At 50.9% G+C, this 13,039-nt stretch overlaps 1 protein-coding gene across 1 annotated transcript in view; it reads right to left on the reverse strand.

Annotated features, from left to right (window-relative positions):
- Nucleotides 1-12,955, reverse strand: part of LOC128854649 (germ cell-less protein-like 1) — a 31,634-nt gene extending 18,679 nt beyond the window's left edge. The window contains exons 1-6 of the mRNA XM_054088782.1: nucleotides 12,453-12,955; nucleotides 6,971-7,036; nucleotides 6,282-6,767; nucleotides 4,963-5,040; nucleotides 4,726-4,849; nucleotides 23-119 (exon numbers count right to left, since the gene is read on the reverse strand). Of these exons, the coding sequence (XP_053944757.1) occupies nucleotides 23-119; nucleotides 4,726-4,849; nucleotides 4,963-5,040; nucleotides 6,282-6,767; nucleotides 6,971-7,036; nucleotides 12,453-12,955 (1,354 nt within the window). The remainder of the gene's footprint in view (nucleotides 1-22; nucleotides 120-4,725; nucleotides 4,850-4,962; nucleotides 5,041-6,281; nucleotides 6,768-6,970; nucleotides 7,037-12,452) is intronic.
- Between the last annotated feature and the right edge of the window lie 84 nt (nucleotides 12,956-13,039).

A 13,039-nucleotide genomic window follows, 5' to 3' on the forward strand; every position in this document is an offset into this window, starting at 1 on the left:
AAAAGAAAAGGTTCCCACTTACCTTCTGCATCAATGTTTTCGTCAGAAATTTCCAACTCAATGGTGTCCATGCTGGATTCTCTCCAATGTCCACTGAACATACTGGAAAAGTACCCTGACTATATGAGAGAAGAGGAGAGAAAAAAGAACTCAATTAAGATATTTCATTCAAATTAAAACTGTCAAAAGCAGCACATGGCAGGAAAAATTGTTCATATTTACCTTTAAGCAGAACAAAATGTATTAAGGGAACATTTCACAAGCTAAAACATTCTGACGCACTTGAGAAAGGGTGAATTACAGTTGCTCTATTTCCGAAATTAAAAACGTGTATAGAAAATTTGGGCTCCATGTGTGTGATCAGAGTAAAGAAAGAGCTTTCAAGGGCCAGAAAAGCCACAGAAGCTCTTTTCCTACAAACCACACCACCAACGGGGATATATTTCATCCAGGAATTAAGTCTTTAGTGTTACTGGTGACAACAAATCCTGCAGGCAGGAGGGAATACCAGTCTGGATCAAAAAAAAAACCCAAGCCAGGCAGCATGCAAGATACACAAATTGATGTACAAGGCTGTGGTCTCACAGTAAGGACACGCACACATACACCCCTTATGTAAATACATCTTTTGTTAGAATGTGTAAGGCATATGAAATTAGGATCTGGTAGGGTTCCATCCAAATGAAGTGAAATACATGGTGCTACCGGGATTCCTGCTGTTCCTTCCCAGCAGCAGATGTGCCGCTTGTGAGATGCCATCGCTTACTGAAGGTTACCCGAGAGATCAAAACAGTTAAGTCTAATTGCATAGTCTAATTGTACAGCCCTACATTCCCTGACTCTTAACACAGCACTGCAACTCGGGGCAGCAAACAACATCAAATCCAACTTCAATTCCATTACGTAGCCATTCCTATACCTTCAGCAGATCCCCTCTCTGTGATGACACACAACACACTACTCAGAAACAGGATCTTATTCCTCTCACCAGTCCCTGTGAGGCTCCTTGGCTTTGTAACTCCTCATTTTCATAAGTATTTGCCATTTTAGTAAACAGCATCATAAAAAGGCAATCCTCGCCTTCTCGCATCTGCCATGAACAGAGAGAGCAGCACCTTCCTGTCATTTACCAAACTACACACAGTCACTGGAGAGACGAGGGACACCAACATTCCGACTGAGACAGTCTGTTCAACAAGGCAGAGAAGTCCTCATTTCATGGAGTGTTATTTTTAACCTACAGAAGCATTTTACCTACAGCAACAGAGTTCCAATGACAGAGCATGAATTGAGATACAAATCTGACGGACATGATCGGTAACTCCGCCACAAAATTCCACCTCACAAGACCATCACTGGTACAATCAGGCCTCGCCAAAACCAATTCCCAACTTTCAAATTCTGTTCAAAAGTGATTTAATACTCAGTTTTAGTCATCAACCCACACTAAGTTTTCAGGACAAGCTTCACCAACTCGAGACGTAGCAACAAGTCGAACAAGACAAGGGAGGGGATTCTGCCCCTCTGCTCCTCTCTTGTGAGGCCCCACCTGGAGCCCTGTGTCCAGTTCTGGAACCCCCAATGTAAGAAGGAGATGGAACTGTCGGAATGGGTCCAGAGGAGGCTACAAAGATGATCAGAGGGCTGGAGCACCTCTGCTATGAGGACTGGCTGAGAGAGTTGGAGTTACTCAGGCAGAGAGGAGAAGGCTCTGAGGAGACTCTAGAGCAGCTTCCAGGACTGAAAGGGGCTCCAGGAAAGCTGGGGAGGGACTTTTTACAAGGGCATAGAACAACAGAAGGAGAGAAAATGGCTTTAAATTGGAAGGGAGAAGATTTAGACTAAACATTAGGAAGAAATTCTTCACAATGAGGTTAGTGAGCCACTGGCCCAGGTTGCCCAGAGCAGTGGTGGCTGCCCCATCCCTGGAAGTGTTCCAGGCCAGGTTAGATAGGGCTTGGAGCCCCTGATCCAGCTGGAGGTGTCCCTGCCCATGGCAGGGGGTAGAACTGGATGGGCTTTGAGGTCCCTTCCAACCTAAACCATTCCGTGATTCTATGATTCCAACAACAGAATCGCAACGACGATGACTAAAAACACCATCGCCAGGCACAGCCAGGGCTGAAGCGGCACCAGCCCCCCTAGGATGCTGTGCACCCTCGGTCTGAGCACCTAGCCCGCTGCCATCCTCCGTTCCCTGCAAAGGGTCAATGGGGCGGAGGAGAAATGCAGCCGCACCCACCTGCTCCAACCTACCCTTAGCCCTAGCCAGAGGCGGCCGTGGGTCAGTCCTTGGCTACAGCCAAATGACCTCCCTGCCCTCTTGTTGTGATCTTTAACAGGTTCCAACACCCGCAAAATAAAACGCTTTTTCCTACAGGAGAGCAATGACAGTTCCCAGGTAATTTCTGTACCGGCACTGGAATCACAGCACTGATAAATCGATGGATGTGATCTATCCGGACTTCTGTAAAGCCTTTGACACAGTCCCCATAACATCCTTCTCTCTAAATTGGAGGGATAGGGATTTGATGGGTGGATGGTACAGTGGATAAGAAACTGGTTGCATGGTCGTATTCAGAGAGTAGTGGTCAGTGGCTCAAAGTCCAGATGGAGATCCCTGACAAGTGGTGTCCCTCAGGGGTCCATACTGGGACTGGTGCTGTTTAATATCCTTATCAATGATATAGACACCGAGATTGAGTGCACCCTCAGCAGGTTTGCAGACGACATCAAGCTGAGTGGGGCAGTTGCCACACCGGAAGGATGGGATGTCATCCAGAGGGACCTGGACAGGCTGGAGAAGTGGGGGCTGTGAGAACCTCAAGAGGTTCAACAAGGCCAAGTGCAAGGTCCTACACCGGGGTCAGGGCAATCCCTCATCTCAGTACACGATGGGAGATGATGTGACTGAGAGCTGCCCTGCAGAGAAGGACTTGGGGCGCTGGTCAATAAGAAGATCAACATGAGCCGGCAACGTGCGCTCGCAGCCCAGAAACCAACCGTGGCCTGGGCTGCATCCAAAGCAGCGTGGACAGCAGGGCGAGGGAGGGGATTCTGTCCCTCTATTCCTCTCTTGTGAGACCTCATCTGGAGAATTGCGTCCAGTTCTGGAATCCTCAACGTAAGAAGGAGATGGAGCTGTTGGAACGGGTCCAGAGGAGGCTACAAAGATGATCTGAGGGCTGGAGCACCTCCCATATGAGGAGAGGCTGAGAGAGACAGGCTGAGAGAGTTGGGGTTGTTCAGCCTCGAGAAGAGAAGGCTCCGAGGAGATCTTATAGCGACCTTCCAGTACATGAAGGGGCTACAAGAAAACTGGAGAGGGACTATTCATAAAGGCTTGTGGTGACAGGATGACGGGGAATCGGTATAAACTGGAGAGGGGCAGATTTAGACTGGACATTAGGAAGAATTTCTTCACCGTGAGAGTGGTGAGACACTGGAACATGTTGCCCAGGGAAGCTGTGACTGCCCCATCCCTGGAGGGGTTCAAGGCCAGGTTGGATGGGGCTTGGAGCCCCTGATCCAGTGGGAGGTGTCCTTGGGCAGGGGATGGAACTGGATGACCTTTTACTCTTCTTGCTTCAAATGGATTCTTCCAGGCTCAGGCTCCCACTTTACAACCAACAGCATAATGGAATCAGATATTTCAAGACAAAGGTGTGGCTTCTCCCTGCTCCTGTCACATGACTCAAGATAGCAGCACCTCTTTGCTCCCAAAACACAGAAAGTAACACAGAGAACTTCACCCTCTCACAAGCCCAAAATAAAACACCTGTGGAAACAGCACCATTTTTTTGCAGAGGAGCACTAAGATTCATTCCTTTTCAGAGCTTCTGTGCAATAAAACAGCAAGAGAGCCTTCATTCAAAGACAAAGGCTGCGTAAAAAATACAGAGACCTAAGGTTCCTACACTCGAGTTCCATCGGACAGTGAAAGTGCCCTGGGTCACTATGTGCTTTACCAATTCACTCTGGAAATGCTTTCTGGGCTCTGCAATAATATTAACAAGACTAGAGACTCAGCCATTTGCTTAGCAAACAAGAACGCGTTCTCAGGACACCAAAGGACTGTTTGCAAAGGATGTGCCAAGGTTAAGATCAATAGATTAAAAATTTAAATGGCAAAAGACAGAAGTGAGGGCTTTTCAAACACAAAGTTACAGCTATGCTTCCTAACATTACTATTGAAAACACGATGTTTAACTGCATCAGAAATGTAAGACAAAAAAGAGAAAAAAGGAAAAATCTCAAGTAGGAGGGCAGACTGGGAGAGCTGGGGTTATTCAGCCTGGAGAAGAGAAGGCTCTGGGGAGACCTTAGAGCAGCTTCCAGTATGGAAAGGGACTCCAGGAAAGCTGAGGAGAGGTTCTTGATCAGGGAGTGCAGGGACAGGACAAGGGGGAGCAATTTTTGGCTGCAAGAGGGGAGATTGAGATGACATCTGAGGAAGAAATGTTTCCCTCTGAGGGTGGGGAGGCCCTGGCCCAGGTTGCCCAAAGCGGTGGTGGCTGCCCCATCCCTGGAGGGGTTCCAGGCCAGGCTGGATGGGGCTTGGAGCCCCTGATCCAGTGGGAGGTGTCCCTGCCCATGGCAGTGGGGTGGGACTGGATGGGCTTTGAGGTCCCTTCCAACCCAAACCACTCTGTGATTCTGTGATTTACTGGACAACCTTTTATTAAAACCGCAATTTCTCTGGCAAGCGCGACGGCAGCTGCTCACCTGGCACAGATACACCTTGTGCAGGTTCCACTCTTTTCCCAGGGCACGGATTTTGATGTCGCTGCCATTGCCACTCAGAAACAGCTCCTCATAAATGTACTCGGAGGTCCTTTTAAACCTTTTCCTACACAAACAGGCAGACAGGGATCACTCCTTCACTCCTCTCTGGTTTGGAACCCACCCTCTGGACCAAGCGCCGGGCAGAGGGTTCTCCCCATACCACCCCCCCACACACACCTCGTTTGCTGCTGCTGAGGAACAACAGCCCCAACACCCTCCCCCCCCCGCCCCCGCCAGACCCTTCCACCGCGGCTCCTGTTCATGTGGGCTCTGGTGTGTGTCCCCCCCCCAGCTCCTTCCCCCCATTCCCCTCATTCCCTGCTCCGAGCCCGCACCGCCCCTTCCCACCGCACCACCCCTCGCCCTGCACGACCCCCCCCAAGCCCCGCATCTCTGTCTCACCCCCCTACCCGCACAGCCCCCCCCTTCCCCCACACTGCACGACCCCCCCCCCCGCATCCCACGGCCGCTCCTCGCCCCGCACTACCCCGCCCCCTCCTACCCCCTCACCTCCCCTCACCCCCTTACCCCCCTCTCCCCTCCTACCCCCTCACCTCCCCTCACCCCCTTACCCCCCTCTCCCCTCCCCCCCCTCCCCTCTCATACTTCCTCCCCGCTCTCCCCCTCCTCCCTCCCCTCAGCTCCCCTCCTCCCCACCGCACAGACCCCCTCACCCGCCTCCCACGGCCGCTCCTCACCCCGCACTACCCCGGCCCCCCCCCTCAAAGCTTCGCGCCTCCCTCGCGCCTTCCCCTCTCACCGCCCCCTTCCACCGCACCGCCCCTTCCCCACCTCCAGCCTCTTCTCCGCTCCCCGCCTCTTCTCCCCTTCCCCACTCCTCGACTCTTTTCCCCACTCCTCGACTCTTCTCCCCTCTCCTCGCCCCTTCTCCCCTCTCCTCGCCCCTTCTCCCCTCCTCGCCCCTTCTCCCCTCTCCTCGCCCCTTCTCCCCTCTCCTCGCCCCTTCTCCCCTCTCCTCGCCTCTTCTCCCCGCCTCGCCCCTTCTCCCCTCTCCTCGCCCCTTCTCCCCTCCTCGCCCCTTCTCCCCTCCTCGCCCCTTCTCCCCTCTCCTCGCCTCTTCTCCCCTCCTCGCCCCTTCTCCCCTCTTCTCGCCTCTTCTCCCCTCTTCTCGCCTCTTCTCCCCTCTCCTCGCCCCTTTCCCGCTCCCCGCCCCTTCTCCGCTCCTCGCCTCTTCTCCCCGCCTCCCGCTGCCCGCACCGCCCCTTTCCCAGCCTTCTCTGCACTTCCTCACTCCTTCCTCCCTCCTCGCCTCTTCTCCCCGCGCGGTCCGACCCCGCTCCCCCGCGTCTCCCTCTCCTCGCCCCGCACGGCGCGGTCGTTGCCGCAAACCGCTCCGCCCCTTCCCCCCCCACTTCTCGCCCCTTCCCCCCCCGCTTCTCGCCCCTTCCCCCCCCGCTTCTCGCCCCTTCCCCCCCCGCTTCTCGCCCCTTCTCCCCGCATCGTCCCCCGGCCCCGCACTCCCCTTCTCCCCACACCCAGCGACCCTCCACCGCTCCTCCGCTGCCGGCCCCGCACGCCCCTCCTCCCACCGCACCGCTTCCCCGGCCCCGCAGCGCCCCCTCGCCCCTTCTCTCCGCTCCCCTGCGCCCACCCGACCCTGCAGCGCCCCTTCTGCCCCGGCGCCGCTCCCCACACCGCCCCTTCCCTGCCCGCACCGGCTGTGCTGCCCTCTGCCGTCGTCGCTGTCGTCTCTCTCGCTGCGCTCCCGCTTCCTCCCTCGCCTTGTGCCCCACAGCACACGGCTGATCAGCCCCCCCATCGCCCCGGAACGGGCCCGGGGACCGGGAGCTCCGGCCGGAACCGGCGGCTGTGCCTCGGCAGCGCCCGCTACTTGCACCGGCACCGGCAGCGTCTGCTTCGGAACGGCCGGGACAGGTAACTGCCGCCTCGGAATGACGCGTGACGGTAATCGCCGCCTCGAAACGGCCGGTACTGCTAACGGCACCTTGGAGAGGCTGTTACTGTTAAGCACAGCTTGGGGACTGCTAGTATTGGTGACCCCCACCTTGGAACAGCCGGCACCGATAACACCGGCCTCGGAACAGCCGGGACGGGCGACTCTGCCTTGGAATGGGCAGTACTGATAGCTGCTTTCCAGGTCATCCCCAACCTGTCCTGGTGCAGGGGCTGTTCCTCCCCAGGTGCTGGGACTCTACGTGCCCACCTCTTGTCCTTGGTAGCTGGCAGCCCAAACATCTGTGTCTGCAGGGCCTCCTTCTCCCCGGGGCAGCTGCAAGACCAGAGAGAGGGGAAATACAATAAAGAAATCCAGAGTGGTCTTCCAGCCAGTGTCACTACACCTGCATAAATCGCCCACCTTCTTCCTGTCCAGTTGCATATGGAATTACAGAGGCATGGACTAGTTGAGGTTGGAATGGACCTCTGGAGTTCATTGGGTCCGATACCCCTGCTCAAGCAGGGCCACCTAGAGCCAGTTGCCCAATAATTTTGAAGACCTCCAAGGATAGAGACTCCACAATCTCTCCAGGCAACCTGTTCCAGCAAGACCACTGGAAATGCACGTTGGTGCATTTCTGGTTGGCCAGAGAAGTCGTGGCTGCCCTGTCCCTGGAGGTGTTCAAGGCCAGGTTGGATGGGCCTTGGAGCCCCGGATCCAGTGTCTGCATCATCCAGTGGGTGGAACTGGATGGGCTTTGAGGTCCCTTCAAACTGAAATGGTTCTATAATTCTCTTGACTGCTGTGACAGTGGCTGTGCCATCACTAGAGGGCTCCTGGGCTCTTTGGTGGCTGTCCCAAAAAAAGAAGAGACCTAGGTCAAAATCATCACAGCCATGACCATGCGCCAATAACAAAAAAAAAGAAGAAAAATTTATTGCTGCAGCCAGTTCAGACAAAATTCGACTTGTCATGTTGGCTTGCTTCACTACCCAACAAAATAATTCTTCTAAGTTTTTATGCGCTTTTATGGCTGCGACTCTTGATAGCAAAAGAAATGCAAAAATCTTTCCCAAGAATTCCATAATTCAGGTCTCTTTTCCACCTTGTGGGATGAGTTTGATTTGGAGGATGATATGGAACGCCCAAACTGGGCTGACCAAGGGTACGTGGTCCACCCTTCGGGTTAGAGGGCATGCCTGCCCACGCTCGATTACCACAGATCGAAAGGTATCCTGGTGGTAATCGTCTTGGTAATGCAGTGCCAGGAGCGGAGTGAGTTTTATTTCGTATTGTAATGTTGCACCGTTTCCGCTCCCAATCACTGCTGTTCCCCATGGGATTAATTATTGTTGGTGCTGCTTGGTCCGCTAGTCTTGTTTCCTTCTATACCTCAGACCACGATGCTAAACCTATAAAAAAAAAAAAAAAAAAAACCAAAAAACAATACGTAGCATTCAATGAATCCACAAGTTGAAGTTCTTGTGGTTCGGATCCAATTGGAAGTTTGTTATCCCAATTATCATATTTATCGAATGCTTCGCTCTTGTTTTCCCATCGAAAGGGGAGGTTACTAGTGATGTTAAACTGTGACTTCAACTCTTGCATTGTTTGATTAAAGTTAAAAAAAAATAATAATTTTTTTATTTTTTTTTTTATGGGAACTCCTATAAGACAAGTCACAAATGGTAAGCTTGGGGTCGCCAAACTGGCACAAAACTAGTAATGTTCAAGACTTGTACAAGAGTAACCCATACATTTTGTCGCAGATCAAACAATGCTAGGTGGTTGACTGCAATGACTAGTTTTAAACATACTAAACACAGCCAAACTGCCTCATTTTTGATACCGTTTCCATTTACAAGAATGCCTACAGTTTTCTTTTACTTTCTTCCAATTTTGATCCTTAATAGTCCGTATTACAGGGCCACTGATTATTATCACGGTCACCGCAATTATGCAACACCCAGGGATCACAATTCCCACAATTACAGCTTTCTTCATTCATTCCTGTGCAGGATCTTCTTGTGTAGGCCGTTGATCACATTCTGATGATGTCTGTAGATAGGGTCGAATGCTTTTTGCTGGTATCCACCTAGGACCACCTTCTGTGGAAACACACATATATCCTCGACCATTAAATATTACAGCAACAGGTCCTTTCCATATTCCTGTTACTGGATCTCTATATAATACTCGAAAGCTGGCGATAATTGTCTTTTCATTCAACCTTATACTTTGATGATGTATTATCACCGGTGGCTCTTCTCTATCACTCATTAAACACAAATAGTTTAATGTGAACAAAACCTTATTCAATCTCATTTGCACGTCCATTTCAGTGTCTTTTTGTCTTTGTAAATAATCTTTCAACACTTGATGAGTTCGCTCCACTAAAGCCTGCCCAGTGGGAGAGTGCGGGATTCCTGTGATATGTTGCACTCCCCACTTGGACAAAAAGACCCTCGTCTTTTGACTGGTATAGGCAGGCCCATTATCTGTTTTTATGGTCTCAGGCACCCCCATTACAGCAAAGCAGGACAACACACATGTTTTTACACACAGGTGTTTACACACATGTTGTGCTTTCTCACCAGGTAATGCGGTTGCCCATACAAATTTTGAAAAGGTATCGATTGTCACGTGAACATATTTTAGTCTTCCAAATTCCCCAATGTGAGTGACATCCCTTTGCCAAAGCTCTGAGGACTTTAGTCCTTTAGGGTTAACTCCGATCCCTATTCCTGGACCGTGATTTCCAAATCTTGGACAGGCTTGTACAATACTACGGGCTTCATTCTCTGTTAAGCCATACTGTCGTTTTAATCCTTTGGCATTCTGGTGAAATTGGTCGTGACTCTGTCTTGCTAGACAAAATTTATCCATAGGGGGCATATGCTGAGCTGGACTAACGAAGCTATCTGCTACCTGATTACCCCTTCCTAGTCCTACGTCAAGTTGATGACTTCGCACATGAATAACACAACAAGGCTCTGTGCGTGGTTGAAGCGTGGAGCGTAATTGCACAAACAATGCTCCTAATCTTGGGTTAGTTGTCTTAGAAGAGCATCCTCTAATCTTGGGACTACTCCTGCTACATACGAGTGCGTTACAACATTAAGAGGGGTGGTTAGCCAATTCAACAGGGCCCAACCAACAGCAGTTAATTCTAAGGTCTGTAAAGAATCTTGGGGCTGTCCCTCCAAAATATGCTTGTGCCATTCAGCACGTTCGTGCCATACACAAACAGCACCATGCAGTCGTTTTCCGGCCTCAGTATATACAGTAAGGCCATCCACCAGTGGTTGCATACTGACTTTCGTTCTCTCCAGCCACTGATTTCGTGACAATATCTGCCACTTTTTTCCCTTGCGGCTGCTGCAAATGTATTTGTCCTTCAAATCCTAATAGGGCTTCCTGAATAGTGGTATTACATTTCGTAACCACCACTCTAGGTCTACAGCATTAACTGGAATGCTAGTGTCTGCAGGTTCTTGACCACTGATCTCAATAATTCGAGATCTGCCTTTTCGTACTAACTCTGCCACAGCTTCGGGTCTGGTTTGAATGCTCGTTTTTGGCTGCACACCCAGAGACACCCATTCCAATACCCAGAATGATTCAGCTTTATCAGTTCTCTTACTACTGGCAATGGCAGGGTCATTCAGGTCTCTGTCCTTCCCAGATTCCCCTCTTTTGTTTTGCCATTGACAGATGACTGCATACGGGGATTCACTATTGTTACAAACCAAAAGCGATATCGGTAAATTCAGGATCTTCCAAGATGACCAAGATATTTTGTAAGCGACAACTGATTTTTTGTAAAAGAGTCCTTTGATCTGTGGTAAGCTCAGTTTTGGAGGCTGTGTCAGCATTGTGCAACAACACAGTCAAGGGAGCAATATCAGAGTTGGAAATGTCCACACAACGGTGGACCCATTGAATATTCCCTAACAACGTTTGAACATCTTTAACAGCACGTAAACTGGTCGTCAGTTCGATTTTCTGTGGTGGGATTTGGGCATCAGAAATGCGCCAGCCCAAATACTTCCACAGAGCCAACCTTTGTACTTTTTCAGGTGCAACAACAAGTCCTTTATCTCTCAGCATATCCCTCAGTGTCTGCAGTGCCAGTTCATCAAACGGTTCTTATAACGGACACTGGAATGCAGAGTGTTCTTCATAAATTGTTACTCCCCTAGAGAAAGATAAGGACTGCCAAGCTGAAACAAAACAAAAAACCTTCACATATCAGGAATAAGGGCGGGGAGGAATGGGGGGGGGGAACCTCACACACAGCCACAGGGCTGTGAGGGGAATAGGGGGGGGGGAAACACACACAGCTATAGGGCTGGGTTTTTTTCCATTTTCTTTTTCTATTGTCTACGTTCTTTTTGTATTTTTTTTTTCAATTTGAAATTGTGTCCTCTGCAGCCTTTCACTTCAAAGGTCCCAGGTAAATCTACCTGTTTGCTGGCTTAGTGGACGTTTGAGATTGAAAGGTCTCAGAGTTGCATTTTTAAGATTAATCGAAACAAACAGAGGCTCAAGCTCCTATAACCAAAACCCAATTTGCAAATCTTACAAACGTTTAAAGCGCTTTAAACACACACACGCATACACACACAGAACCACTCTTTTGAGAGCTGGCTTAATATACCCATACAATATTGTTTACGACCAGTCAATAAGAATAGCACGATGGTATGAATATTTAAACTCTACACGGTACCGAACACATACAACACTTACAATATGCACATATAAGATAATGTTTGTATCAATTCACAGAATCACCAGGTTGGAAAGGACCCACTGGATCATGGAGTCCAACCATTCCTAACACTCCCTAAACCATGTCCCTCAGCACTTCATCCACCCGTTCCTTAAACACCTCCAGGGAAGGCGACTCAACCCCCTCCCTGGGCAGCCTCTGCCAGTGCCCAATGACTCTTTCTGTGAAGTATTTTTTTTCTGATATCCAACCTGAACCTCCCCTGGTGGAGCTTCAGGCCATTCCCTCTTGTCCTGTCCCTTGTCACTTGGGAGAAGAGCCCAGCTCCCTCCTCTCCACAACCTCCTTTCAGGTAGTTGTAGAGAGTAATAAGGTCTCCCCTCAGCCTCCTCTTCTCCAGGCTAAACAACCCCAGCTCTCTCAGCCGCTCCTCATAAGACTTGTTCTCCAGCCCCTCACCAGCTTCGTTGCTCTTCTCTGGACACGCTCCAGAGCCTCAACATCATTCTCGTGGTGAGGGGCCCAGAACTGAACACAGTATTCGAGGTGCGGTCTCACCAGTGCCGAGTACAGAGGGAGAATAACCCCCCTGGACCTGCTGGTGACCCCATTTCTGATCCAAGCCAAGATGCCGTTGGCCTTCTTGGCCCCCTGGGCACACTGCTGGCTCATGGTCAGTCGCTGTCAACCATCACCCCCAGGTCCTTCTCCTCCGTGCAGCTCTCCAGCCACTCTTCCCCCAGTCTGTAGCTGCACAGGGTTGTTGTGCCCCAAGTGCAGGACCCGGCATTTGGCCTTGTTGAACCTCATGCCATTGGCCTCGGCCCAGCGGTCCAGCCTGTTCAGATCCCTTTGCAGAGCCTCCCTACCCTCCAGCAGATCCACACTTCCTCCCAGCTTAGTGTCATCTGCAATTGTTTAACAGGTAGCAGTCCTTGGTTGTTACAGCATTTTCGTGGCACCTTCTTCCTCCTCTGATTCCTCGCCAGTCCGACAGCTCGGGCCGCCCCGCACTTGATCAGCGCAGCCGCTACTGTGGGCACTTCCGGTTCCTGTGTCATTGCACTTCCGCCCTCTGATGGGTGAACATCGGGTGCCTGCGGCGCAACGGGGCCGTTTATGTCCTCAGACGCATTCCCCCTTTTTACAGTCGGATTTAAGAGCTCGCAGACGCCGGTACAAACTTTCCCAGTCATTCCTTTCATTGGGTAATTCTGGCTCACCCCAAAGAAAGCACTCGTACGACTCGTGGTGCGATGAGGTTCAGCCGGGGGATTGGGGGGGGCTGTGGCGCGCACAGCGGCAGCGGCGACTTTTGACTCCGCCTTCAGCGCTTGTAAAGTATTAAGGACAGTTCGCCAAGTTTCCCCACAGCCCCCAAAAGGCTCTTTGCCCCTTTTCGTGATCGTGCAGTCCCCTCGAACAGCTTTAACTTCCTTTTCATCGTTGTCTGTTCTTGATATAGTCTTTTGCCACAACGTTTCTCCATAATCTCGCCACTCCGTAACAAAAAACATCGTGTGTGGATCGGTAAAGTGTCCCCATTTTCTACCTAAATGTAGAAGTTTTATCAGCAGTTTTGCGGGCAGTTCATGCCCTCT

This window comes from Cuculus canorus, chromosome 26 (assembly GCF_017976375.1).
Source record: "Cuculus canorus isolate bCucCan1 chromosome 26, bCucCan1.pri, whole genome shotgun sequence".
NCBI classification, from domain to species: domain Eukaryota; kingdom Metazoa; phylum Chordata; class Aves; order Cuculiformes; family Cuculidae; genus Cuculus; species Cuculus canorus.